At 43.6% G+C, this 27985-nt stretch overlaps 1 protein-coding gene across 1 annotated transcript; it reads right to left on the reverse strand.

Moving 5' to 3' along the window:
* Positions 1-771: 771 nt before the first annotated feature.
* atrx (ATRX chromatin remodeler) lies at positions 772-27985 on the reverse strand. Its single transcript, XM_070912955.1, has 34 exons — positions 27927-27985; positions 27736-27785; positions 27497-27618; positions 27306-27386; positions 27031-27140; positions 26838-26905; positions 25297-26456; positions 24412-25263; positions 23667-23739; positions 22949-23118; positions 22692-22841; positions 22457-22571; positions 22224-22323; positions 21772-21945; positions 20676-20817; positions 20451-20560; positions 19726-19872; positions 19408-19585; positions 18755-18892; positions 18482-18657; positions 18269-18386; positions 16803-16933; positions 16441-16535; positions 16168-16307; positions 15326-15476; positions 15108-15208; positions 14221-14329; positions 13919-14096; positions 13346-13537; positions 5398-5547; positions 3481-3597; positions 2165-2260; positions 1859-1987; positions 772-1012 (listed from the first exon to the last, which is right to left on the reverse strand). The coding sequence occupies exons 1-34, from the start codon at positions 27981-27983 to the stop codon at positions 788-790; spliced, it is 6105 nt and encodes a 2034-aa protein (XP_070769056.1). The 5' UTR covers positions 27984-27985; the 3' UTR covers positions 772-787.

The following is a 27985-nucleotide window of genomic DNA, read 5'->3' on the forward strand; positions in this document are numbered from 1 at the left end:
GACAACTAATGTAAACACTTAAAAGTATAATAGAAAAGATTCTCAACAAATCTCAAATCTCAGAACTTTACAGAGCTTTTTTTTTTTTTTTTAGGAAACAAATATAATATAAGGCCATCCTTTTTAAAGATTTTTTTTCTTGTTTTTGTTGACTTATCAATTTCTTCTATCTCCCAAAAAGAGCAGGACTTTGCAGCACCATCAGCTGTCTGCTTTGCTAGATATTGGTGAAGGAATCTATTGGGGCTAATAATCATGTAGAGCTTTACAGTATAGAGTCCTGTCACCAACGACACTGGTCCCACTCAGGTTCAGTTAGGCATTTAAAACAGTATAAAAAACTGAGTTTAAATAATAAGGAAACCCTCTTTTAAGGGGAAAACAATACAATGCTTAAAAGCATTGGGGGTAAAACGTGTTTGTCTTTAAATACATGAAAAATGAAGATATAGAACTTGAATAACATTAAGGCGGTATATACATTTTTGTTTCTGTTGAAATTCCTAATAGACGCCGTTCACACAGTCATTTATACATTACCTTCCACCTTCTCTCAGTGAACTACAGAATAAAGAACTGAGAGTCTTGAAGCCCCAGTGGACAGAAGCCTAGTCTCCAAACTACTCCACCCTCTGCTTGGTGCATCAGTTTGCTTTGAGCTCTGAGCGGTCTCACAGTGTGTTTGTTACAGAGAACTGGGCCTCACTTGAACTGGGCCACTGGGAGCCGGCTAGCTGAGTGGAAGGGGGGGGGGGGGGGGGGGGGGGATTATTATGAGGAAGAGTCCCTACAGGCCCTTGGAGGGCCCAGGATTCTTGCCCATGCTTTGATGGGAGCCCAGGCCGTGGAGCTGCTGGTAAATCCCCAGCAGGTCCATCTGGCTGAGCCCGCTGCCTCCCATCATGCCGTTCTGCAGGGCCAGCTGGTTCAGGTAGCTGGCCTGGTTAGCCATGGCCAGATGCTGCTCCTGCACCTTCCTGTTGGTGATCAGCTTCTGCACGAACATCATCAGCTGGGCAGACACAAACAGAGAGACAGTAAGTACCAGCTGAACAACCAGTCCAAAGCACATGTGAAGACAACGGACAAGAAAAACTATAGACACTGACGAACTGGCCAAATATGACTGATCACCAAGGTATAATATTATGGCTTAAAGAATTATGGAACTAAAAACAAAAGAGCAAAAGGTATGTGCACAAAAAAATGCTTTTTGGATGAAATCAAGTTAAGGCAGGAAATTAAAGAAAAGTATAAAAACACACTGCAATAACCTGGTTACTGTAAAACCCAAATTTACATGCAGCTGGATTTCCTACAATATTTCTGAACTACGGCTGGCTGCATTTATGATGCTACAGCTTGAAACACTACAGCTTGATGTTGGAGGTCAAGTATAATGGTGTCTCAGTGATGGAGTAAAGGTTAAATAAGAGCTTTTAAGGGGTCAAACAAACAGATGCTATTACTGCAGTCCAATGTTTAGCTCCTGCGGGTACATTTATTCAGCTAGGAGTGGGCAACACATAGCCGTGATGTGCAACTAGAGATCATCAAGATTTTAATATGAATGAATAAAACTGTTTCTTGGTCTAAAAGACTGCATTACATTTAGGTTACACAACTTTCTGAACTTATTAGACTTATTAGTTCTTGAAGAGTGGATACCTGCTTGGTCATGATGTTCACATTATTAATGACCATTCAGTTACCTAACCCTAACCCAAGTGGACATATCTCCGTTAAGCACCAACAATAAAATATTACGACTGAAAAGTATTGTGATGATAGATTTGGTCAATATGGCCCAGTTTTTCCTGCGATAATTTAGTTTTTCTAACCACAGAGCAGTTCTTACCGTCTGCTGCCTGGTGAGAACGTCCCTGTACACGACTTCCCTGCGCTTGAGCTCCAGCTCCACGCTGGCCTGTCGTCCCAGAGCCATAGACTGGACCTGATTCTCTGTCAACGATGGGTTCTCCTTCCACTGTGGACAGAGAGGACAGCTCACACATGTTGCCCTCAACCACCATCACAACTGACAAATTCTGTCAAAAAATCTTTTCAACAAATTAAGATTGTTGCTCTAAGAAAAGTTATCAAGATTATCTTAATTGACTGAAGACTGATTTAGAAGCAGTGTAGCATTCGTTTTGACACTCACCACTCTGGCGATAGTATCTTCCAGTGACTCCCGTGATAAAGTCTTCAGTGCATTTGTTGCTTCAATGACTTTCTGTCGTCCCTGATTAATCAGGTCCTGAACACAAATGAAGGAGACATTGAGATTTACATTGAATAAAAAGAGCAATGACAAAAGGCTCGTAGTGACAAAACCAGGGAATTATCATTATATTAACTGTGCAGCTCTGCAGAAATTCTTTTAGCTCATTGTTTTGACGGCCTGCATATTTACTGCATCGTTCAGTCTCACCACTCCCAGTGACACCTAAAGGTGCAAAAAAGCTGTAATTGATTAACTCTTCCAGCACCAAATGGCAGACAGACAAAGTTAGCGACTAGCTGGTAAAGAAATATTTTTCACAAGAGTTGGTGGAGACTAGCCTGGAAACCAGACGAATCTGCGAGCTCATATTTTATTTGCTCTGGCAGATGTGTCTGGCTCCCCTCCCGTTCAGACAGATTTCCAGCCGACCTGGCACAGGTCAGGCCAATCACTTTTCACAATTATCTAATTTGGAGAGGGTTTTATATCATGACTGACAGAGGAGCGCTGTTGAGGCATTTAAACAACCAAGATGGCTGCCGCTGATGTAGAACGTTCTGTTGAATCAGCTATCATGTCAGTATTAAACAAACAGGATGGTATGTTGTCTCTATTTTTCTCATTGCTCTGATTGGTTGCAGTACTGCGTCCAGAGGCATTTTGGTCTGCGCCCGCTGATGACGCCCCTTGGAAAACAAAAATGAACGCAGCGGTTCCAGGCGATGGCGATGCCAGGCTAGATGGAGACCAAAACAAAGCTTAAGGCTAAAATATTACATTTAGATTCATCAGGTGGCACGAAACATGACTCCAAATTAATACTAATCAAGCTGTTTGTGTGCAGGATGTGAAGGTAGGCAACACGTTTGTTGATTTTAAGCTCCAAAAGTTGATGTGACAGGAGGATGCATAACTTACAGTTACTGAATCACTATTGCAAGTTTATAAGAGTACAAGGATCGAAGCCAGTGTCCAGTATTTCTACACTCATTTGACTTCCTTATTGAAAAACACAATCTGCCTCTCGGACCTTCTGTCCTCTCCCTCAGTCCGATGTGCCACTGTGTATAAATAGCTGCTGCCCCAGACATAGAGTATTACAAACTGCTGGGTGGAGGAGCGGGGCAGAGCCAGGGACATCGGCTACTAGACTGTTGTCACAATTAGCAGTGGGGTCTGAGGAATGTGGGGCGCCATGCCGTGGGGGAAGGAGAGGGGAGGAGTGTGAGGGGCATGTGGAGCTCATTACTTGCCTCCAGCTGCTGGTTGGTCATGGAGGCCAAAGCCGCCACGTTGTAGGAGAAGTAGTTGGAGCCGCCCATGTCCATCTGTGAGTACGATGACTGGTAGTTGGTCCTCATGGACAGACCCTGAGAGATGAAAGACACAGAGGCATCCAACAAAAGAGCAGGATTAGTACACATCAATTAAGCAGGTGTTAAGAGCCACCTAGGGCATGATGGGAGACACTGTATGCCATCACTGTGGCTGACGAGAGACGACAGCTCACTTCGCCTGTCAACCTCAGTCAGTAACTGGTCCAGCTCCTCACTTCATGGTCAGTCAGTAATCTTGACAGCAAAGCTTTCAATTCTTCACACATGTGACTTGGTTCAGTTCGTGAGAGTAACAAGTAGCCCGGTATCAGCGTGCTCCTCTTGTATTAAACACGTGTGTGTGAGAGGAGTGACCTGAAGTAAACAGCCTCGTCCCAGTAAAGGCCAGCAGGATACCGATGTTTGTATGTAATTGAGCCTCTGCTGCAGATGGTTTTCCCGTGCCCTGTAATCTGGCCATCCGGTATGTAGGGGTGGGTGGGTGTATGTGTACTTGTGTGTGTGTTTTGGGGGCCAGTGGGGGTCTTTGGACGTGGTCAGAGACAGGTGTGCAGGCTTAAATGCTACAAAACCTCAAAACAACCGCAAAACCACAACACACATGAACGCACACACACACACACACACACACACACACACACACACACACACTTCAGTTTTGGGTTAGCTATTAACAAGCAGCCACTCTTGGACTTCAGCTGCATCCTGAGATGCTCTGCAGACTTCATACATCTTCAGACAGACACAAAATCTAGACTTGACTTCATTTCCAAAAACTCAGTGTCTGAAATCTAAATTTATGACATGAGCCTCGCTAAGCTCTGTACCGAGCTGAAGTCATCCCAGTGAGACTGAGGGCTCCTGGGTTCAGTTTAGTTTTGGGCGCCTGATCATGTTCTCACAGTTTTTCCCATTTCCTGAGTTGCAAATCTGATATTCATACACATAGCTTTTCCTGGCCACCACCGGCCAACCCTTAAGTTGTGAAGACATTAGCAGAGGCCGGGTTACGTTCCAGTTGATTCTCCTACAAAGCTCAGAGTATACAATGTGATACTGAACAGCCTCTCGTGGATGAAAGTGGCTGCTTGTGCATCTTTACCTTATGACAGATTGCAGTGATGCGAACGCAATTGAAATTCTCACATTCGACCTCAGCGCCGCTGTTTTTCCAGCGACTGGGAACCCTCTGTTCTCTTGAAAAGCAGAGGAGCTCTGAGGGAAAAGCCGCTTAAGGCACACAGAGGGCAGAGGAGGGAGAGTGTGTTGGAAAAATAATCATTAGAGTGAATTAGAATCTAGGATTACACAGGGGGGAGAGGAGACCTGCTCCTGCTCTCTTACATCAACCCCCCCTACACTTCTCCAAATAAACCCCACTAATTGTCCATTGATTTGTCCCACAAGAAAGGAGAGGGAAGAGGAGGGGACAATGGAGGAAATGCAGGAAGAAAATAGAGAAAAGTGAACACAGAGAGAAGGAGTCCCTAACCCTCTGTGGATCTACGTACTGACTCTGCTTGGACAACCTCTCACAGATTTGTATGGCAGATCACTGGCCTGATGGTGGGCCAAAATGACTATCACGGTAGTGGGGGGGGGGTCCTGTCATCGGCTTATTCTAAGTGATGAAAGGATTGTACAGATCTTACACTAACTCACACATCTTGACAAAAGAGGGGCCTCGCGTAGCTCACCTTGCACTTTGATGTTAATGATTTAGAGAATGATGGACAGAAGGGCTAAGTGTCGTATGTGAGTGCTTTGGTTTTGGAACTGGTCGATATGCCAGTGTGCAGCATGCATTTCTGTGTGGTTTTTCTCCTTGCCTACCTTTTTCTCTGCCTCATACTCGGCCCAGGCAGCCTTGCGATCCTCCTCGCTCAGGGCCTCCTCCTCCTTGTGGTCCAGCAGGGAGTCGTGTTCGTGGTAACACGCAATCTGGTCCTTATTGTTCTGCAGCATCTCAGCCAGGAAAGGATCCTACAGCGAAAGATGACAAAAAGAAAGGAAGGGCGTCACTGTGGGTTTAAATAATCATTGGAGGAGATACTCTGTGTATTTGTCTAATTCAGACTGCTGAAGCCTCACAGTAGTTTCAGATAAACTTTGATGGTGTGCCTCAATATGTCCTCTCAAGTAAGACATTCAATTGTCTTTTTAATAGTTCTTTGGACACTTCTGTCACCAGTGGAGAAATGACAGGCAATGAGGGGGGAGAGAATGACATGCAACAAGGACGTTGCAATCATAGTATATTTTATGCGTCCCTAAATTGTCTCTTATGTCACAATGCAACACGAAACACTAAAGTCGAATTTAGAACTGTCTGCTTGCACCAAACAACCTCCACAACAGGAGGTCTGCACAGCAACTAGACATTGCTTTGGTTTGAGGAGCAAGTTCTTTATCTAGCCTGCAGCTTGGTATTCATATTGGGAAAAACTGTGGCACCAGTTACCATGTGTACACCTGCATTGTTACTGCAGCAAACAATAGAAACAGGTCAACAAAACCTGAATACACAAATCCAACCTCATCTAGGTTCTAGCAGTTCAAACATTTCAATTTAAGAAAAAACTTGGATTTCAATGTAGGAGGATTAAAAAGACATGTAAAAACTCAAACAAACAACAATAAAATAAATAAATAAAGGGTTTTCTGGACTCTGGTTTCCATGACTACATTGTTATTGAAAACAATACCTGAGTAAAATTAAGAGAGCTGGGCCAGGCTCAGCTCACACAAACATGGTTTAAATTACCCTCTCAGCAGCACGTTTGCTTTTCTTTGCCTCGACTTTGACTTCGCTTTACATTAAACTGGAACTCTGCAATCTGGAAACAACGTCATACAGAAGTTGCATCATTAACCTCCACACGGGCCAATTCACAGGGAGGCTCTGCTCTCCTCCCCCGCCCTTCTCTGTCTCACTTTGAAATGTGACAATGAGTGTGAGGTTGCAAACAAAATTAATCATAGATGTCACTGGTATTAAGGAGGGGAAAGAAGACAAAAACAGAAACACCACACTATGAAATTAAGCAGTGATTGCAGACCTGTATTGAATAAACAGAAAATAAACACCAGACCAGATGGAGTGAAAGTGGATCCCTAAAAAGGGGGGCGGGGGGGAGTGAGCACCATGAAAACTACATAAGAACCTATTTTTAGGGCTCACAACTCCAGATATTGACAGATAAGGTGGCTGAAACAGGTAGGAGCAGACAGGGGCACAGAGCTTCACACCTGCATACCCTTCAACTTCCAACACTCGGACCCTGGACCTGATTGTGCTCTTCATTGACACATGTTTATGTTTCCCAGCCATCGCACTTAATCAGGACAAACCAGGCCACCCCTGAACAACCAGACATTTTGAAGCAGCGGCACAGCCAGCAATTCAACTGCTGCTTTGCTCTCTAATTAGGACATAAAAGCACAGAAGAGCCTGTTGGCCTGACTAGGATAAAAGGCATCCATTGTGGTTTGTTCTGCCAAAATAGGTGAGCACAAGGTCAAATAAAGGCCACAGTAGATGCCAGCACAGGCACTTACGTTGGCGCTGGTATAGATACAACATGGTTATGACCACAACGTATGACAAAGTCCAAATCTGACTCAGTGGTGACTATGAGGATTACCCAGTGGCCACATCTGGGCAAGTTGATTTGTCTGTCACAGTTCCCCGTTAAAGACGATGAATTTTCAGCACAAATTTTCACCGCTCTGCCTGTCGGAGGAGGAGGAGAGGGACAGCAGGTACTTCTAACTATGACGCAAAAACAAACAAATTAGAAATGCCCATAATTTGAAAATGAAAAACCAATCTCCTGCTGTATTTTGCACAACTCGCAGTTGATTCCTAATTAAACAGAGTGAGAAACACCCAGGTCACTCATTCATCTGAAAAAGCCATAGCCTGCTAAAGAAAGACCAGACTTTGAAATTAAAAAAAAAAATTCAATTAATGCTGAAGTCTAAACTATGGTTGGGGGAAAAAAGCTGCAATCTGTTAAACATGTAGAAAGTGCAGGTTTTATTTAAACGCATGAAAGAGGAGCACTTTTGACTGTCGACCGTGTAACGGGTCAGTGGAGCTACAGGTCAAATGACAGTACTGACACTCCCACTGGAAGTGCATTCTGGGATCCTTAAGTAATTCCCACCAGCAATGGCTCTGGGGTGGTCTGGTCCATCTCCAATCCTGGTGCGCTCAGTGTGTGTGTGTGTGTGTGTGTGTGTGTGTGTGTGTGTGTGTGTGTGTGTGTGTGTGTGTGTGTGTGTGTGTGTCTCTCTCGAGCCAGCACTAATGATTGTAGGTAAACTGACCTGGGCTATTGTCATCCTCATGGAGCTGCATGGTAAAGCCTATCGCTTTACTGCAGGGGGAAGAGAGAGAGAGAGCCAGACGCTGGGTGGGCAGATGCTCAGAGAGAAAGAGGTAAATTACCCCACTCAAGTTTTTTTCCTCCTCTGAGAAAAAATATGTGGGGAGCAGGGTGAGCATTTCTAGAGGGTGAAATTTGGGAAGGAATTTTGGCATCACAGAATGTGCATTTGTGAGTTCAGATGTAATAATGGAGGTGGCTGCCCATGTCGGAGGATAAGCTCAAAACTTTGTCCAGTTTAGACCAAAGAATCTCAACAGGTTTGGTCTCAATGAGGGTCTGATAATCTGATGTCTTGATTCTAAACAGCACTTTTGTGCAAAAAAAGCCTTTTATTCAACAAAGGGTGTGCAAATGTGCTGTTAATGTAAAGCAAGCTGGAAGTCTCGGCTTCAGCTGACTGTTAAACAAAGCAAAGAACAGGAGTCAGCAGAGCAAGAAAACTTGGTGTAAGAATTGGTATACTAATCACACAAGCCATCCAACATGCATGACATTTACCACTGTATCAAACCATTTCCATTCTTTCCATTGAGAAAACAATTTATGCCCTCCTTAAGCCAAATTCTTGTACATGTATACATTATGAAAATGGCTACCCTGCCAGCAGTCCATAAATGATGTAAAGCAGTTTTCAAGCTCGGCAGCTCTCACATCAGAAAGATGAAAACTTGGGAGTCGACATAAGTGGGCCTCATGTAGACTTTACAACTTGGCACTGGCACCAGCATGTACTTTACCAATAGACTTTAGGTGGCGCTTAACTGTAAAAGGTCTGATGCAATTAAACACCCGCCTACATTAATAGCTCTGGGTTCTATGCAGGCAGGAGTTTTGGCCGCTTTATCAGATATTTCTCGAGCTGAGAACATTTTCAACCATGTTAACCCAATTTCCTGCACAACGGCCGCTTATTGTGTTGAGAATACCTTAACCATGCTTCTACATTCACCTTTTTATTTTATTTCTGTCATTGCCACAACAATAAACCTCTACTTAACAGAGAAAAACACCACACAGGAGGAATTAAACGTGCAGAAGGAGAGATGACAGTTGGGTATACTGTAAAGATGGGAAGGGAAAACAGACAGGAAAAAAGGATAATACAGATTAAAGGGAAAGAAAAGGAGAACATAAATTAATACAAAAATAAACCTTAAAGTAGCAAAGTGACAGAGATCCACAGTTGTCCAACTATAGCAACTAGTTTCTGGCTGTGACGGTGTCTGCCAGGAACTGCTTTTGACACACAGGTGCGTTAACTATAGCAACAGAGGGGGCCAAGATCATCAGGAATGTGAGTGGCTGAGATATTTGTAATACCTAAACATAGCCAGTCAAAACTCACTCTCTCCCAGCTGCACACAAGTGATACACATAACCCTACTGGCCTGCTCTAAACAGTTTCTCTGCAGAAACGCACTTAACTGCAGGCGCTGTACCTGATATCAGGAGGCCACCCCTGCCCTCAGGACCACATTGTCTTTACACCCTACAGGGCCTGCACAAGTCAGAGAGTTTATCTAGCTGTCAGCCAATTAACAAAGAAACAAAATCACGCATGTCACAAAGGGCTAAACAAAGACGATACACATACCACATTCCTATAAAAACAAGCCTCAGCCAGCAGCGGGGGGGGGGGGGGTGTTTCTACGTGAGCTTGCTACAAGGGCCAGCCAGCTGGAGCTGGACATGCAGGTAAAGAGGGATTCACAAGGAGTCAATTAGAGGATGATGGCTGAACTGTACTGGGCAGAGAAAAAAAAGTAAAAACATGGAAATTGGTTTTTGAATAATTTCTCAAGTGAGAAACAGGCTGTGCACTAGTTGTAGTAGTTGAAGTCTGCGAGTGGAGAAGAGGTGAGATGTTGCTCAGTTCAAATTCAATGTTAAGGGTCGGGTTATGTTAGAAAAGAACCGGTGCATAAGGTGTGTTATCAAACTATGTCGGAAGTCATAAGTGTTGAGGCTCTTTCAAACAGCCTCACTGAAGGGCGGGGTGAAAAGCCTACTGTCATAGATGGGGGAGATGCGACATCGCTTAAATGTAAGGATAATGGATAATACATTTGGGTATTCATGGTGTTGCACTTGTACACGTGAAAAGTGACAGAAATAGTTTTGTAAAGAAAGGAAAAAGAAAGCTTGGGAGAGAACTTCAAACTCCTGCTCATTTCTCATCTCATCTCATGAAGTGGGTGTGAACAGGGTCTGAAATCAACCCGTCAAGCCGGGTAGATTTTCCGTTCTCGGAGTGCTATCCACCACACTGGCGAGTAAATGTTTGTACCAAATTGGTCATGTAATAAAAAAGTGTGCTGAGTCTCTACTGCGTTTTGGTGCATTTGAGGGTGCGCTGCTTCTGTCCTGTGTTGTCTGTGTCAGACTTTCTCACACACACAATTATGTGTTTTTACGTGCATCTCAACAGTGCCGTGAAACTGACCGTCTCAAGCGCATTTCCTGTTCTGTTACCGTGCAGGACATCAGCTGCTCCGCTAAACTATCACTTGCCGCTGCACTGCTGCTAGCTACCGTTAGGTTAATTAAATAGCGATTAGAAGATGTTCAATCGTCCGATGAACAGTTCTGAAGGAGTATACTGGTGCCTTAATACCTTCAAGCTAAATTTTGGCCATATTCATCTTGGCTTCAGTACTACAGCACTGTTTAAAAACAGGCATTGTGTTCTGTGCCCATTTTATTGTCTGGTGGTGCGTTTCATTTCACTTCTATCAAACAACCATCTTAGTGCATGTTGCAGTTCAACAACATTACAGAGATTCATCATACAGAGCAGAGACATCAATATCTCCACAGACATGGCTCTCGCTTTCTCTCACCTGCAACCACTCGGTCTCTTCCTGTTACTATCATTAGTGATCTCTCCACCTGCAATGCAACAAGCTCAGGCATGTTTTATGAAAGCTGGCAAAAAGCATTCAGGGAAGTATGAGAAACCACTTACTCAAGTAGATATAGACGGGGCAGGCTGAGGTTGGGTACACCCAAAAAATAATTTACAAACCTTTCATCACAAAATAACCCCTGTAGTCCCCTGAACCATCACTGTCTGATGATATATAATGCCTACAGAGTATCTGAGGCAGAATTTTCCTTTAAGGTCAAAGTGACTTCCTACCCCTAATGAGACAAGCATGGTGTGGCTTATTGGTCCAGTCTGCTCCTGTCTATGCTGCAGGTTCAAGTGCAGCCTTCCCACTGCCTTTCAGTGTACGTGACAGAGCCTAATGACCATCACCTGCTGAGAGCCCATACAGTGAGGTACGCCCACAGCCTGCCAGCTTGACCGACAGTGTACAATGCAGCAACATTTGGAGAGAACACTGTGGAGTTGTATAAAAAAACAACACCGTGCTTGCCTTGCGTTGTACAAGTGGTCGCATGTTAGATGGAAGTGTGATGTACAGGAAATGGGTGAGGGTGTCTCAGGATGGGTGGGGAGTCAAAATCTCATGTCTGGGCTGCGACTGTGAGGACCTTCTTTGTCATTAGGGGGAAGTGCTCCTGCTTCTTTTGTCTTCAATTAGTTTCTCTGAAGAGCGCAGAGACATCTTTAAGAGAGGGGTTTAAATAATGACCCTTCATTATGCAGGGTAGGCCAGAGGGAGAATAAGAATAACAACTTTACTGAGCTTGCTTTGAACATTCGGAGGCGGAGTGGCGAGTCAGGGCAATGGCCGCAAAGATGGCGGGGCAAAGACGCGGTGGGGTAATGGTGGACGGGGAAGAGAATGAGGACATCAGTAAGGACAAGGGGGAGGAAAGTGGAAATGAAGGTAGGATATGAGGTGAAGGTGGTGGCATGGTATATCCAAGGCAGGACATAAGCAGGTAAAGGACATAAAGGGGGACTGAGGAGAAGTGATAGCAGAGAAAAGACAAAGCAAAGCAAAAGATGAGACAGAAATAACTCCATCTCAGTTTCTTAAGCATAAATATCAACCACTGGTGCTGTGGCCTGTGTGACCCCAGTTTTAAAGCAATATGCCCTCTCTGGCTGAGAAAACAGCACTTCCCAGTGTGAAGAGTATAAGAGAAGAAGAACAAAACTCCCTCTGCTGTGGCTCGAATCACTCTCTCCTTCTGTGCAGAGCGTTGTTGGCTCAAAGTGATGGAGGGCGTCTGACTCATCTTCACATCATTCCAGACGGCAAATTCCTTCCGTAATACTGCAGTCCTGCTGCCACATCATAGTTAACCCCCTGGCCAAAACAGGTCGGCTTGTTAAAGAGCTTGTCAGCCTCTCCGTCTTTAATACTGTGTCACATAAATGTCACTGGGCTCATTAAAGATCATACACATCTAACAGGCCGCGGCTCAATGAACACATCTTTCCTCTTCAAATCTCCAACTGTGCTCTGCTGCACTGTAAGTAGGCTACTCCTGGTTTAGAGGAATATGGAAGGTGAGAGTAATGATATCAGCTGCCGGCTGAAAGGATTCATGCAGTGCTCCTACCTGTTAATACTCATGAAGGGAATAGCGATAAAGATCTTTTGACAGCGTAAATGTAAAACAGATTTTCCATTAAGGTGCACTGAAAGGCCTCTCGACTGTCCGGTGAAAGAGCGAGAGAGTTGGATGTGCAGTGTTTCTGTTATCCATTCTGTTTACAGATGTCTGCGGAGTAACCCAGGTCAAACCAAAACAAAGAGGTAAAACCACTTAAGATGATCTGAATAAACCCAGAGACTGCAAAAAAGGAAGGAGTGGGAAAGGATGGGAGTAATTCAAAGTTCAACAGAGAAGGAATGAATGAAAAAAAGGAAAAAGAGGAGTGCAGGTTTATAGCTGGGCAGCAGCAGTGTTGCAATGAGAAGACTATTTAGTAAATAGCAGTAAACAGACAAATCTGTGCAGCTGTGCGGGGTTGGATGGCCCATGTAAGGGCTGTGTGTTCTTATTAAACCCCATGGGGCCCAAATAGTGACACAGCACCTGCATTAAGGCGAGCGCGGGATTATGAAAGGAAACGAGAAGAAATTGAAAGATCCCGGAAAGGCCAAGCAGGATACAAGCTGGCATTGAGTCTAAATAACAGTTTATCACAAAAGTGCTAAACTTCAAAAGGAAGAACATACTACTTGATGCAAGTTTGGAAAAACAAGCTTGGCATTTAAAATGGCATTCTGCGCCATGTTTGTTGAAGGAAAAAAGACTATTTTACTACTGTTAATGGGTTTCAGCCGGCTTTTCTGCATTTCCTTTGGGGATCAGACTAAAGAAAACCATGAACTCTCAGTCAATGGTTCACCAAAGACCAATAACATGTATGATTTATTCTATATTTAATTTACAAAGTCCAACATAGAAGCATATTTGAACAATCTATGTAAAATATATGGCATGCATATATGCCTGTTTACCTTAGGGAGCAAGGGTGTGGCTTTCTTGTTCTTCTTCTCTGAGGGATCATCCACCATGTCCGGCTCAAAGGTGTAGAGCTCGGCCAGCTCGTTCGTTGTAAAGTGCCTCTCAATCTGCTGCTGGTCCACCACCCGGAATGACAGAGACTGTTTGGTTACCTGCCGGTCATAAATCTTCTCCTCCATTGTGCCCTGAAAGAAGAGAATGACATGAGAAGACAGCCAGGAAATAATAATTACAGCTTTACTTAAACATCAAGTGTCACAGGAATCAACAGTTATTCGCTTGTCCTGCATTAGTATTACAGGTAAGGCTCATTTAAGCCACAGTGACTTAATACGAATACGGTACATGAAACCGTTACTAGATATGGATGCTCTGAAACACGATGATCAAAATATATTTTACATGAGCTGTCAAAACCTTGTAACGCCAAACCTTCGAGGGATCATGGTCACGCAGCAGAAATGGTGATCACAGATGACATGTTTGCAATCATCTTTTGGTTGATGATTGATGACCAATCAAACAGCGCATCTACAGAAATGACCAAAACAGTTTCATAAGCTCACCTGAGCCAGGAACCTGTATACATAGACGGTCTTAAGCTGGCCAAAGCGGTAGACCCTGAAGATACTCTGGACGTCGTAGGAGGGGTTCCAGGAGGCGTCAAAGATGATGACCCTGTTGGCTGCCACCAGGTTGATGCCAAGAGAGCCGGCTCGCGTTGAAATGAGGAACAAGCGACCTCTGGGAAGACAGAGACAGAGGTGAGCTAGTGCTTAGAAATTCACATCAACTGTGAAAAATGTCATTATTGTTCTGTGTTTTGAGGGTTAGGGTTAACCCTGTTTTAAAATAAAAAGTATAGTACCTTGTGTTACTGGTGTCATTAAACTCTTCAGCCCACTTCTTCCTGGTGGTGGCGTTGGTGGAGCCATCCAGGCGATAGTAGTCAATGTTCCTGAACCACTTGCCTTCACCTTCACAGAAATGTTACAGTTAGAAATCGGCTATGACTATTCAACATCCATATCCATGCTCCACAAAACCTTCAAAAACACACGTGTCACCATCAACTGGGCCCTTTCCTTGTCAAAAGGACTTAGTTTGGGTGTTAGCAGACAGCAGATAGATGGTTGTGTTGGTTAGAGGCCAGCCGTGTTTAGCCTTCAAGATGGCCAACCCCCCCCCTACCAGCCTTCATACAACATTTCAGTATGTTTCCAATTACGGCACTGTGATCTTTTCATTACAAATTACAAACCCTTGAGCAAACATTTTTTTGTGGAATAAAAAGTCAAGGTCTAATCATTTTCAAAATGAAAGTAAAAACAGCTGCTGAAGTTTAATTAGGAACATGACCTTACACCAGCGGCGGTGTGTGTGTGTCTGTGTGTGTTTAAGGGTAATAAGCACACCAGCGCGTACAAGAATACATGTTGCATGTGGGCTGTCGAGTGTGAAACCTGTATCACCATATGAAAATACTTCAGCCTTCTCCAAAGCTAATGTTAGCATTTTTTATATCTCACACACAGCTTAGTGAGTTCAAAGACGAGAGTGTAAAACCGCAAAAATGAACCTCGGGACAGACAACTGGGCTCCTCGAGCTTACAGTATTAAACATTGCTCTGTGATTTTAGCACATCATGAAAAAAGAGCAGCCTTTCAGATCATAACATTAAGAGGGAAGCAGATGAGTCGACTGAGTACAGTGAGAACGTCTTGAATAAAAGAGGTCCTGCACTAAAAATGCACCTTTGTATGGAGAGATTTTGCCTTCATCTTTCGCTCGACAAGACAGCTCCAGGAAATCCTCAATCAGGTCCAGAGAGATGAGAGACTGACTGAACACCAACCTGAGGACGCATGAGGACAGCTACATGTCACTCTGTGATTAACCCAAACACTTTCCAGGAACATAACAGAAAAGGCCAAAAGGGTTTTATTTGCGCATAGAGTACAGACACACTTACACTTTGTCGTCTACCTCCTCTGCCATGCGCAGGATCTCAAAGAGGAGCGTTATCTTTCCAGAGTGCTCTATGATCTCAGCGTCAGCCTCAGTAACAAACTCCTTGTGCCAGTCAGGAGTGGGACTCCCTGGTGCTGAGCTAGTGGGCTGAGCTGTTAGTGGTACAAGTTACATATTAGTCTTCATGCAGTCAGAACAGTCTCACAACAACAAGCTGTAACAAAGACATACAGTTTCACTATTACATGTTTCTCTGCTACGCTACAGATGTTAGCTGCCAAAGCAAGAAAATCATTGAGAATCACAATATAAGTAAATATATTTTTTGTTTTCTTCTGGGCAAACTTATTCATGCATTTTAAAATGACAACAGCTTAATAATGTTTCCGAACATTTTAGATGTAATAATACAGTGACATCTATAATAGTGACCATGAAAGCATCGCAAAGCCAAGTCAGTTGTTTTGTTTTACCCCAGTTTGTTTGTTTTTTGCTTTACAGTCGACTGGATCACCTTTAACCCCTCAGAACCACAAAAAAACTGAATACAGCATTAGTAACATTACACAGCTAATTGTTGTCATATAGAACTGGTCCCTGAAGTCTGCAAATTGCAAACGTCTGGATGCCACGCTCAGTACGCTCACTCGCCTAAGTGGATCTGAAGAGTATCTAGGAACAAAAATTGAACAGTTGTTTTTCAAAGATGGGCGAGACCTATGGTCCGTGTTTGAGCAGAGGCGAAACACACCAAACACTCCAGATATTCCCATACATGCAGTTCTGGTACCTCTAATACCTAGCCAACTGCCCATAACGCTCTCATGTGCATAACAAACTTACGTTCCTCTACAGGCTCTTCTCTTTTTCGACCCTCTCCGTTTCTGCCCCGAGAGCTGGTGTTCCACTCCTTGATGACCTCCACGTCATCACTGTCCGAGTCATCAGATCCCTTCTTTTTTCCCCTCCCTTGCTTCTTTTTCCTATTAGGAAGGAGGAATAGTGGAGGAGACGGGGTCAGCAAGAGTAACAGATGCAAGACAGAAGGGCAGTTAAATGAGGTCATCTCTGTATGAATGTACAACAAAGGGAAATGGAAGTGAAATTGTATTTTACTTTTTTATCTTCTCGTCCTCAGAAGTAATACTCATAGAAGATTCTTCCGTTTCTGAAGCGATGAACTCGTCCATACTGTCCTCGTCAAAGAAACCCTGTAAGAAAGTGCACTCGCATGAGTCTCGACTGTGACGACGATATAGGTCAACCAAACACTGAGAGCTGAATCGTGGGTAGCAGAAATGATGCATAAGGGGAAAATTGTGCTGCAGTGGCAATGTGTGTGTTGTTGTCCCCTGGTGCATGACCTGTCAGCACTATGTTTCTATTGTTTTCCCGCAGTGTGTGATTTGCACTAACGTATTCCCAGTTTTTGAGTTAGTGTTTAGTGTGGTTTTTCGTCTCGTCTTCCCCAGCCCTACCCTGTTTTCTTTACTGATGTAGTCCAGCTGAAGGCACCAGGGATGGGTCCAGATTCTGCTGAGCATCTGGAAATCCTGGAAGAGTTTGGTCCCTGCGCGGCCCCGGCCCCCCTCCATAGCATTCCCCACACCTGCACACAAGGGAAAGAGTGTGAGGAGGAAGATGGATGTGTGTTTGCATTATGTACTTGACAGCGTGCCCTCAGTCTTCATACATACACACTAGAGTGGAAAATGTAGTGCAACAAAACTTGAACATTGATGTCTGCCCCTAACCACCTGACTATGGACAAATTGGAGTCATTAATCATTATCATTTAGATAAAACAAATCACACCAAGTATCAGCCATTCTTTTGACAGCAATATCCAGTCTAGAACTTGTCTGGTCTGATCTGTTCAATCAGTGGGTTCACGAACAGAAGTGAATGGCAGCTGCTGAAATGTTAATGTTGCAACTGCTCTGTGTTGACCCTGAGAGGTCAGACATTACGGTGGGTTTTACATAAGCAGCAGCAAGAGGATGTAACATTTGCGGCCGACTGCAGACCGACTGGTGGTCTTGGGTCCAAAGACACCACTGTGGAGGTCCAGAGCCACAGTCACAACATCAGCACTGTGCCCTGTGGACAACCCAGACTAATGAGCCACAGTACATACCACCAAACCCCCCATCACTCCTCTTCTTACATACCGGCTCTCCTGTTCTTTGTTTTCGCTTTTGGTGTAAAACCTCTGGCCCCTCCTTCCACTAAATTTCTTTCCCTTTCCTTTATGCCCCTACATTCCCCCTTTTACCCCCCACCCTATGTTCCCTCTCTCCCAGAGCTCTTCATTAGGGAGACGTGGGAAACTGGGCTTAAACCCTGCCTGCGGCACTCTGCCAGCTGCCACTCTTACACACACACACACACACACACACACACACACACACACACACACACACACACACACACACACACACACACACACACACACACACACACACACACACACACACACACACACACACACACACACACACACACACACACACACGTCCTGGGCCACATTCTGAGAGGAAAGTCCACTAAACGACTTAACAATGCAGCACGAAAAAGTGAGAGACCAGAAAGGCCATTTATCTAAAAACCTTGTCTGAGTAAATGACGTCCAGTCAAGAGAGCACTTTTAAGAGAAACAAGACTCCTGCAGTAGGATTTAGCCTAGTCCTAGACTACGCATGTTTTCCAGTGGAATTCTCAATTGAATTTTGTGTTAGTCTACGACTAGGCTAAATCCCTGTCTGGGCAATCAGACCTGACCTTGTAAAAACCCTGTTAGCAGCCCCTAGAGGCTCTGCTGCTCCAAGCACCCAAAAAGATCAGAGCAGTTTGAACCAAGCAACCAAGGGCACTGCCATTCTCAGCACCCTGTGCTCCTGTGCAACTAAAAGTCAAAAAGGCTAGATTAGAGCATGGTTCTCACCTGTGAAGTGCTCCAGGTAGTATCTGTAGAGTTTACACTGGATCGGAGTCACTCTGACTGACAACACATACTCGTGTTTAGGAGGCAGGAACTTGGTGAGCGCTGTGTAATCTTTCCTCTGTGGGAAGCAGAAATAAATCTTTGGCTTTAGGAGGCAACAAGAAGGAGGTCAAAGAGAACCTGAGTCAATAGTTTCAGCCAGTTTTCTTTTACCTGGACACAGCCAGCCAGCATCTCATAGAGGATGTGAGCCCTCTTCTTCATGATCCGGACATCGTGTAATGTGGAGTCTGCACATTGACCGTTCTGGATGGGGTTAATGAAGCGGTTCCTGAACTCCTTAACTGACCCTAGCAGGTTCTCCTTGATGAAGTTCACCATGCAGTGGTCTAAGGAGGAGTAAGGAGACAAAGATCACAGGTTTTAGATACATCCATCCACACAAAACCTTAGTCCAACATTGTCTTTATAACCATGCAATCTCACATTCAACAAGGTTGTTTTGCAGAGGCGTTCCAGTCAGCACAACCCTCCTCCTCGTCCTGATAGAATTCATCGCTTTGCACACAGCAGACGCCTCGTTCTTCAGGATATGACCCTCATCACAGATCACCATGTCTGGACCTGGTGAGAGCAAAGGAGAAAAAGAAAAGGTGATCACAGGTGGAAGTACAACTAGAGACATATTTGAAAAAACATAAATGCTTGTTAAACAGTACAAGCTAGGAACTGATGTAACAACAGAGTGATGTCTTTTTTGACATGTCTTATGGGCTTCTTTCACACTTTTTCAAGCTTGATCAATTCAGCTTTATTGCCAAGATTGTAAGCCTATTCTAAAGTGGCCAATTTCTGTATGAGCAAATCACACTCCTGAACTGATGCACATGCACAAAGAACATCAAAGTCATTACCACTAGCAAGCTCATGCTGATGCAAACATATCAAAGGGAGACTAATTTGACTAATGCCACACACCGTGTCATTTGTACATGAATGTATAATGGATACCATCTGGGAATTTGCAATAAAAGTATAACAAAATTCCTTTGAACACTGAGTAGTCATGCTTTAATGAATCAAACTTCAAAACAACTCCATCACAGCTGTCCACATAGGGGCATTACACAGCACTGTACCTGGATCTACCAGTGTCTTCTGGAAGGTCTCTTTGAGCTTCTTGCTCTTGATGTTCCTGCCCTGCGTCAGATTTCTGTACATCTCATAGCCGATGATCATAACGCCCCCCATCTCTTGCCACCGCTGGAGAGCGTATGCTCGCTCTTGTGGCCTCTTTACTGTGGCTAGTTCAGTCACCTGGTGACCACAAGATAGACATTGATCAAAAAAAGAGAAGCCCTGAATCAGGGGTTTTATAAATGCACAGACACAAAAAAACAGCAGCACTGCTGTCAAATAGGACCTGAACCTGAAAGGTTACAAAAGCAACTTGTTACCTCTAAACTCTCGTCGTCCTTCATTCCTACTTGCCACTTCTCAAACTCGTTAAGCCAATTAAGGACAGTGTTCAGGGGACAAACCACCAGCGCTGTAGTGAACTCAAGCTTCTCACAAAGCAGTAAAGTGTGAAGGAATGTCACCACCTACAGGGCAAAAACAGAACTACAGTTAAACATTGTTACCAGTGTCACACACACACACACACACACACACACACACACACACACACACACACACACACACACACACACACACACACACACACACACACACACACACACACACACACACAGACAGACAGACAGACAGACAGACAGACAGACAGACAGACAGACAGACAGACAGACAGACAGACAGACAGGGTTTTACAGGCTCAAGTTTCCGACAGTTCTTACATGCACTATCGCACTTCAAAATTTTTGCATTAGGCTTCAATTGCCACAGTTTGCACAAGACTGGCAGTGCCTGAAAGTACATCAGTAATTCAGTTTATTGCTGTTTTTTAAATTCGTTCAGACAAATGAATTCTGTTTTATTCATTTAAAATTAAATACGCAATTCCAGGTACATAGAAATGTACCAAATTGTCTCAGAGGGATAGAAACACATCCCTAGTGTTTCCACAAACACTGTGTAAGATTACATTTCTTTCCATATTGCACAGCTTTAGTGTAATTTTCACCCCAGACAACAGAAAGGCTTGTTGCTCTCTCCTCTGTACCTGCAGAGTTTTTCCCAGACCCATACAGTGGGCGAGGATGCAGCCGGAGCCAGCAGACTTCTCGATCTTCTTCATAGATTCACAGCAGCAGTCCCACATGAACTGCACCCCTGAAACAAAACATAAACACAGAGGGGCCGACATTAGTCCAAAACATCTCAGTGTTTCATATACAGGCTTGTGTTGGAATTTGAATTTTTGAGACTGAATTCACTTTGTCCTTACCATCAACCTGGTGAGGTTTGAGCTTTGTGACAAGGTTCCTGTGCACCTGCACCAGCGGCTCCTTGGTCTCCTCATCCTCATCCAGCACCAGCTTGGTGGTGATGGGACAGGTCACCTGGGAAGACTCCTTCACCACAATCACCTGAAGAAGGATCAGAGGTAGACAGAGAGGAAGAGGAGTCACACAAAATATGTCAGTTTCATTCTGAGAGAAAATAGTGTTTTTCACATCCTGGGTATACACAATCTTATCAGATCAGTAATTCTGCAAGTGCCATAATGTCATAAAGTCATAATGGCTGGCTTTCATCTTTCTGATACCAACTCATGACAAACATCCACCTAAATGAATGATTACACTGTATGATTTAATCTCTTCAAATGAACACAAAAGCAGACTTCATTTAAATTGAACTATGATTCCAAACACAAATGCCAGAGCCTAACTCAGATATGTTAAGTGACAGTGTGATTAGTGCAAGCAAGCTGGTAGCATCACTATTATACACAAAAATAAGCAGCAAACATGACGCTGTATTTGGATTAAATTGAACTTCAAATGCAGGGTTTCACCACAACCATTCATTGTGGGCAAGAACATGGAGGCATCATAATTATTCAATTTTGTTTTATAAAACTAAGGATCATTGTTCAGACTGCGTGTCACTTAGTCGGTCTGCCTGCTAAATATCTGACTTCTTACCCATCTGGTCAGATATATTTACATCACTACATTTCTGGATTTAAGATGAAGAAACCTTAATGAGACGAATGGCTGGTCTTTGATGAGTACATTTTGGAGTTTAAATACTTGAAGCAAAGCCCAGAGCGGACTCCCCAACTGTTTGATCTGACAGACAGTGGGCGATCAGCAGCAGCATAGATTGTTATCAGTCTGGCTAACTCACCAGTTGGTTATGTCTCATCCCTTTGCGTACATTATCTGGTTCAGTGCTGCCAAGCCAGTACTTACCTCCTCAAAAATTGCATCACAGTATTGAATGAGGTCTTGAACATTTTCCCCTGGCATGCAGTATCATCAAGAGGCTACAGCTCAGGGCTTCGGACACACAGCCTGTTTCTGTTTCATTTTTACCTCTCGGAGTTTCTCCCTGAGTGCCTCTCTCTCAGCTATACGTTTCCTCCTTTCCTCCTCTTCTTTCAGAGCATCTCTCGTCTCTGTCCGCAGCTTGTCATCCTTCAGGATTTTGCGGATCTTTTTGCGTCCTTTGCGATCCTCTCCATCGGGGTTATCATCTTCCTCTCCGCTCTGTGGAAATGACAATTAAGTTCAGCCCTCTGATCTTCCGCCCATGGGAAAAAATTCACTTGCTATGATCAGCAGCCAAGCAACCCTATGGTTAATTTGTGCCCTCAATAATCCTCACAACACACTCCAGGGGTAAGTTCAAATAACATTTTATGTGTCATGCATGACTTGACTAGTAAACGTTATGTGGGTCCAGCTCCTCCACCTGGCAAATCCTGCCATGGAAAAAAAAGAAACTCAGTTCAAGACTACCACCAAGTGCTCTGCATTTTAAACACCTTCTCATTGCTGGAAGAGGAATCCTGAACTTTGATCCTGCGTCGCTTCTTCTTCTGCTTGTAACTTCTCTGTTTCTCCTCATCCTTCTTCTTCGAAGCTCTACAGACACAAAACAGAATTCAAGCAATTTATATTTTTGGTATAATTTAAGCAAGAGCAGCAGGAGATCAATCCACATTCAGTGGCTGTAATAAATTACTGCTATTGATTGGTCGGAGTTCTCTCATCTCACCTGGTCTTCCGACGCTTCCCGTCGTTCTCTGATTCACTAAGCTCCTCGCTTATCCCCGACTCTGCACTGGACTCTGACTTCTCAAAGTCTGAGTCTTCAGAGTCATCGCTGCCCACTGACAGACAGACAAAAGACAAAGAAACAAAAGTCACTTGCTGGTCTCAAAGAGTTCAGAATATTTGCTTCCATATTGTTAGACATGACACACCGGGCAACTGAAAAATTCCAAATTAACCTTTCTGCCCCGACTTCTTCTTGCCCCGCTTGTTCTTCTCTTTACTGGCAGCTTTCTCGTCTCCCGATTCACCCTCGCTCAGCGAGAGTTTATGGCGAAGCAATTTGTGTCGTCTGCCACGCTTCTTCACTTCGACATCAGAACTTGAGTCTTCTGAATCCTCATCTTCAAAGAGAAAAACAAACAGTTTGAGAGGATACACAATGAAAAGAGGCTTATTCAAAAACAACTGGGTATATTTAGCTAATGTATGCTACCTTTCTGCTCTTCTTCATCTTCTTCTTCTTCTTCTTCTTCATCCTCATCCTCTTTTTTAACTCTCTTTGAGGACTTTTCATCCTTGTCTGCTCCTTCATTATCAGAGGAACTCTCTGCTCCAGAAGAATAGTTGGATTTTATTTGGGCGAGAAGCATTTTCTTTGCAATCCTTCAGCATAAAAAAGGGAAAAAAGAAACAGAAACAGACAAAAACATTAATCACATAATAAAAATGTGTCTTTACAAAATTATGTTGATGAAAAAAACACAAAATAATCATTTTGAGTCATGTGACAAATAATCGATTGTCCCTTATGTAAATATAATTGTAAAATGTAATATTTATTCATAAGAAAATACATATAAAAACAAAGAAAGTGCTTTTCTGCTAATTTATTATCGCTACACAGAAGTTTACAAGTGGAATAATACAGGACTAGTTGCAGCTTGTGAATGGATAACTGATGGAAACACTGGCAGCCTATAGAAATTGGGCAAAATACTGATTCACTGGGATCAACCCAGTATGTAACAAGTTACAAGTATGTAAAATGTAAAACACCACTTTCTTCAGTGAGGACCAGACTGAGCAGCCACACTGTCCTTGCTGAGTATAGTAATGCAGTGTGCTGCCAGAGCCCAGCTAATATATTAGGTTAAACAGCTCTACCTGATGGACAATCAAGAGTATCTTTGCAATTTGTGGTTTCTTAGTACCTGTTTTCAGGATCATCATCGTCATCATCTTCACAAACCTGGGAGATTCTCTCTTTATCATCCACTTCATCTCCTGCACAACAAAACAGGACACATGCTGTTAATGGAGGAGCACACAAGGCATTAAAGGAATAATTTGACATTTTGGGAAACACGCTTTCTTCCTCATTATGCCAAGGATTCTATTTCTTACTTTTCTTTTTTTAAAGATTCTTTTTTTGGGCCTTTTGCCTTTAATTGACAGAGTGATAGAGAGGAAAGGTGGGAGATAGAGAGACGGGGTGACATGCAGCAAAGGGCCCCATACTGGAATTGAACCTGAGGCCACTGCGGCAAGGCCTTTGTACATGGGACGCCTGCTCTACCAAGTGAGCTACAAGGCACCCCCATTTATTACTTTTCACTATCCAGTTTTTGTACAGCTTAAACAAATTAGATAACATGTTCCTGAGTGAGCTTTCAAGGTGCTGATAAGCAGATTTTGTTACCTTAGGACAGACCCAAGCTAGTTTCATGCTACGCTAAGCTAACTGGCTGCTGGCTCCAGCTACATATTTACAGTACAGGCATTAGAGTGGTGTCAAACGTTTAATCTAATTCTTGGCAAGAAAGTGAATGAACGTACTTCCCAAAAAGTTCCCTAAACTCATGGACTTAAAGTCAAGTCAGGTTGGTTAAAATGTGTGATAGTCAGCCAGACGCTGAGCTGAACGCCACTCAACACTCCTTCCTCTCTTCAAATTACCTGAGGATTGATGGAAAGGTCCGCTGCCTCCCAACACGTTATCCTCCACAATGGGTTTGATCTTTTGCGCGTCACTGTCATCTCCGGAGTCGCCTTCAGCCTGCTGTTCCTCTTCATCCTCACTGGAGGACGACTGCAGCTTGGAGGCCGATTTGAGGCTCCTTCCCTTGCACTTCTTTTCATAAGATCTTTTCCGCTCGGCTGCCCTCCTCTCAGGTGATTTTTTGTCTTCCTCTTTTGCTTCATCTTGTTTCTTCACACGGCTAGATCTCCTCTTTGCTGTGCCCACTTTACTCTTTGCCTCCTTCTCCTGGTCAGAGTTGGAGGAGTCTGAGCAATTCTGTTTCTTCTTCTTGGATGTCTTTTTACTTTTGTTCTCCAAGTCTGAATCAGAGCTTTCAGACTTCCTTTTGCGTTTGGATGCTTTGTCTGTGTCCTGCGTGGATGTGTTGTTTAGTTTGAATAAACACTTTTTAGCACTTGTGCTTCCCTGTTCGTCATCTGTGCTGTGGCCTTCTGCAGCTTTCTCTAGCAGGATGTTAGGAACTTCGTCCGAGTCAGAATCCACCGTCTTTTTCTCTGAAGCCTTGGTCTGCTTCCGATCCTCTTTTTTGGTGTGACTGGATTTCTCTGAGGATTTGGCTTTGCCCTTACTATCTTCCTCTGACTCCGACTCAGAGGACTCTTCCTTGCCCTTATTCTCAGCCTGCTTCCTCAAGGGAGTGGTCTTTACTCTACTAGAGCGACGGCTGGGTGGAGGGCTGTCTTTCCCATCAACTGTATCAGTAGCATTGTCTTTCTCCCCCTCACATTCTTCTTCTTTACACTTTTTCTGTGTCTCTTCATCTTTGTCTCTGTTTTTTGACCTGGATGACCTTGACCCACATGTTGTCACTACTGGCACAGGAGTCAGTTTGACTATAAGGTTCTTCACCTTGGGCTGGGGGCGTTGAGAGTCTGTTGAGTTTCCATTTGACTTTTTATCTGTATCTGTGACCAATTTGGTGTCAGCCTGTGAGAGCATGGTGGAATCCGCAAGACTCTCCACCATCTGAAAAAGCTCTTCGGGAACCGAAGGAGGCACAGACATAATGTCGTGATCTAGGGACATTTCACCAGCTGACACTAGCCCATCATCACAGACTTCAGTTTTAATTGATTTTTTGGTTACATCAGTTTCTGTTTGGTTGTCTTTCATTTCAGTGTCATCTGACAGTTGATCATTGTCCACGTCCTGTTCATTATGCTGCTCTTCGACTGGCTCCCCGTCCGGCTCCCCGTCCAGCTCCCCGTCCAGTTCCCCGTCCGGCTCTCCATCTGGCTCACCATCAGACTCTCCGTCCAGCTCCTCAGCTGTTTTAGCCCCATCAACTGCATCCGCCACATTATCCACATGGTCATTTTCTACAGGTGCCACAACATCAGTGCTCTTTCTCACAATATGTTGCCCTTCATTACCATTCTGCAACTCCATGTTTCTGAACTCAGGCCCCAAAGCCGCCTCTAAAGCACTATGGGCTTTTTTCAAATCGGCAAGCACGGCCTTGAAGGCTTTCAAATGCCGATACCTGATAGACTTATCTCCCTGCTCCTCGGCTGCCTGCTGAATGAACTGGATGAACGTATTGTTCAGACCTGTTGTAGTTTCAACAAGCTTTTTTGCTTTCTTTATAAGTTCTTTGGGTACCTGCAGTTTTTTGTAGGAGAACGTCATGGTCCCTGAGCCTTCGTTGTGTTCTTTTCCATTGATAACTGCTTTGTGCTCTTTGACTTCTTTGTTCTTGTGTCTCTTGCTCTCACGTTCCTCGATTTTATCAGTTTTCCGTTGCTTGTGTTGCGCAAGTTCCTGTTTTTCCATGATGCCATGGCATTTGGAGACCAGAACCTGGAGGGGTTCTGACCTGCAGACATAGCAGTGCCACTTTGAGTTCTCATCAGTAATGACTGACAGCTCCTTCCTGCCCAGGTTGCGTAGGATGCACTTCTTGCAGAAGGCGTTGTTGCAGTAATCACAGCAGATGAGCTTGCCACCTTCAGCACACCACCTGGGGAGGACATGTTCAACAGAGTTTTAAAGCATAAAGAGAATGAAGTCTTCAAAACCTTAAACAGTTCAGACTACTTATAACAAGGTTTCCAAAATTATTGGCCCTTAATAATTAAGGTTTAAGCCAAAATATTTGTCTGAAGAATAATCATCTATCAAAGATCAATTTGAGAGAAATGAAATGAAAAAAGGGACAGAAACACACATTTAATGTTGCTTTTAAACAGGCAATCAAATCATTACGTCATACACTTTGAACACCCAAAAAATGCCCAGCCAAGCCTACAATGTTAGAATTCATACCTCATTACTTATAACTTATTGTGTATCTTAACAAATGAACCATAATGTTGTGTTGGTCTTGTGTAAAATGTTGTACCTGCATTGCTCATCCATCCCATCAGAGTCTCTGTTGATGTCATCACTTGTGTAATACTTGTAGCATGACTAGAGGAAGAGGAAATAACGCTATCACTACTACATCAAGAATGGAAAGGCAGATAAAATGTCAGCGTGGAACTTCACTATAATAGCTATGACAGTATGTGAAACGTATATTTGAACGTTCTTACCTTACAAATAAGTACTTTGAGCACAGGATGCTCAAACACAGAGTTGCGCTGAAACTGGTTCACTTGTTTTCCACAGGCAGTGCAATTTACCTTCTTCTGCAGGGAATCATCTGCGATAAAGAGAAAGAAATCACTAATAGTCACTTTGTCCCTGTAACTTTTTTCCACACATTACTTTCAGGCTATCCAGCTCATTACCAACTCTATGCATGCTCACTTGTGAACATCAACATACCAGACACATATATAGTTTCCAAATAATGAAATGAAATCACCTGTATGTTTCTGTTTGAAATCCACTCTGAGCTTCATGGCGCCTTTATTTTCATTCCCAGCTGGCCTCATCACTAAAGTGCCTAATCAGAGGCAATAGCAAAAAAAAAAAGGTCTCCCAAAATCAACATCCTGTATCCTCAGCATCAACAATATATTGGTCAAGACCAACAAGTACATTGATAGTTCATACCTTTAGATACACCGCCTGTGTTACTGTCTGAAGGATTGTCAGAAGTGGCGCCTTCATTTTCACTCTCAGCTGAGGCATCAGCTTCATTCAGTCCAGTGTGCTTAGCTACCGTAGCGGGCTTCCTATAATGAGTTAGCAATTAGCTTTAATATTTTAAGCTGTGTCAGTTGGAACTCCTTTGAGAACATGCAACTGCAAACAAAACAATAACAGCCACATTTAAGAAAACTGCTCCTCACCTCTTGTTGCGAGAAGAAGAGGGCTTCATAGTTTCTGTTGAGCTACCAGGCTGACGGGAATAGAAATAGAATAGATTTATTTTAATATCTTGACAATTAAGAACAAAACAAAAATAGTAAGTTATGTGTGTATTGTCAACATACAGAGGTCAAAACACATGGTTTGACAGCCACAGAGGCTGCATACTTACTTCCTCTGTTTTTTCTGCCATTTGGTCTAGATTTGATTCAGAAGAAGGCAGACTCATTT

This window comes from Enoplosus armatus, chromosome 10 (genome assembly GCF_043641665.1).
Source record: "Enoplosus armatus isolate fEnoArm2 chromosome 10, fEnoArm2.hap1, whole genome shotgun sequence".
Lineage (NCBI taxonomy): Eukaryota > Metazoa > Chordata > Actinopteri > Centrarchiformes > Enoplosidae > Enoplosus > Enoplosus armatus.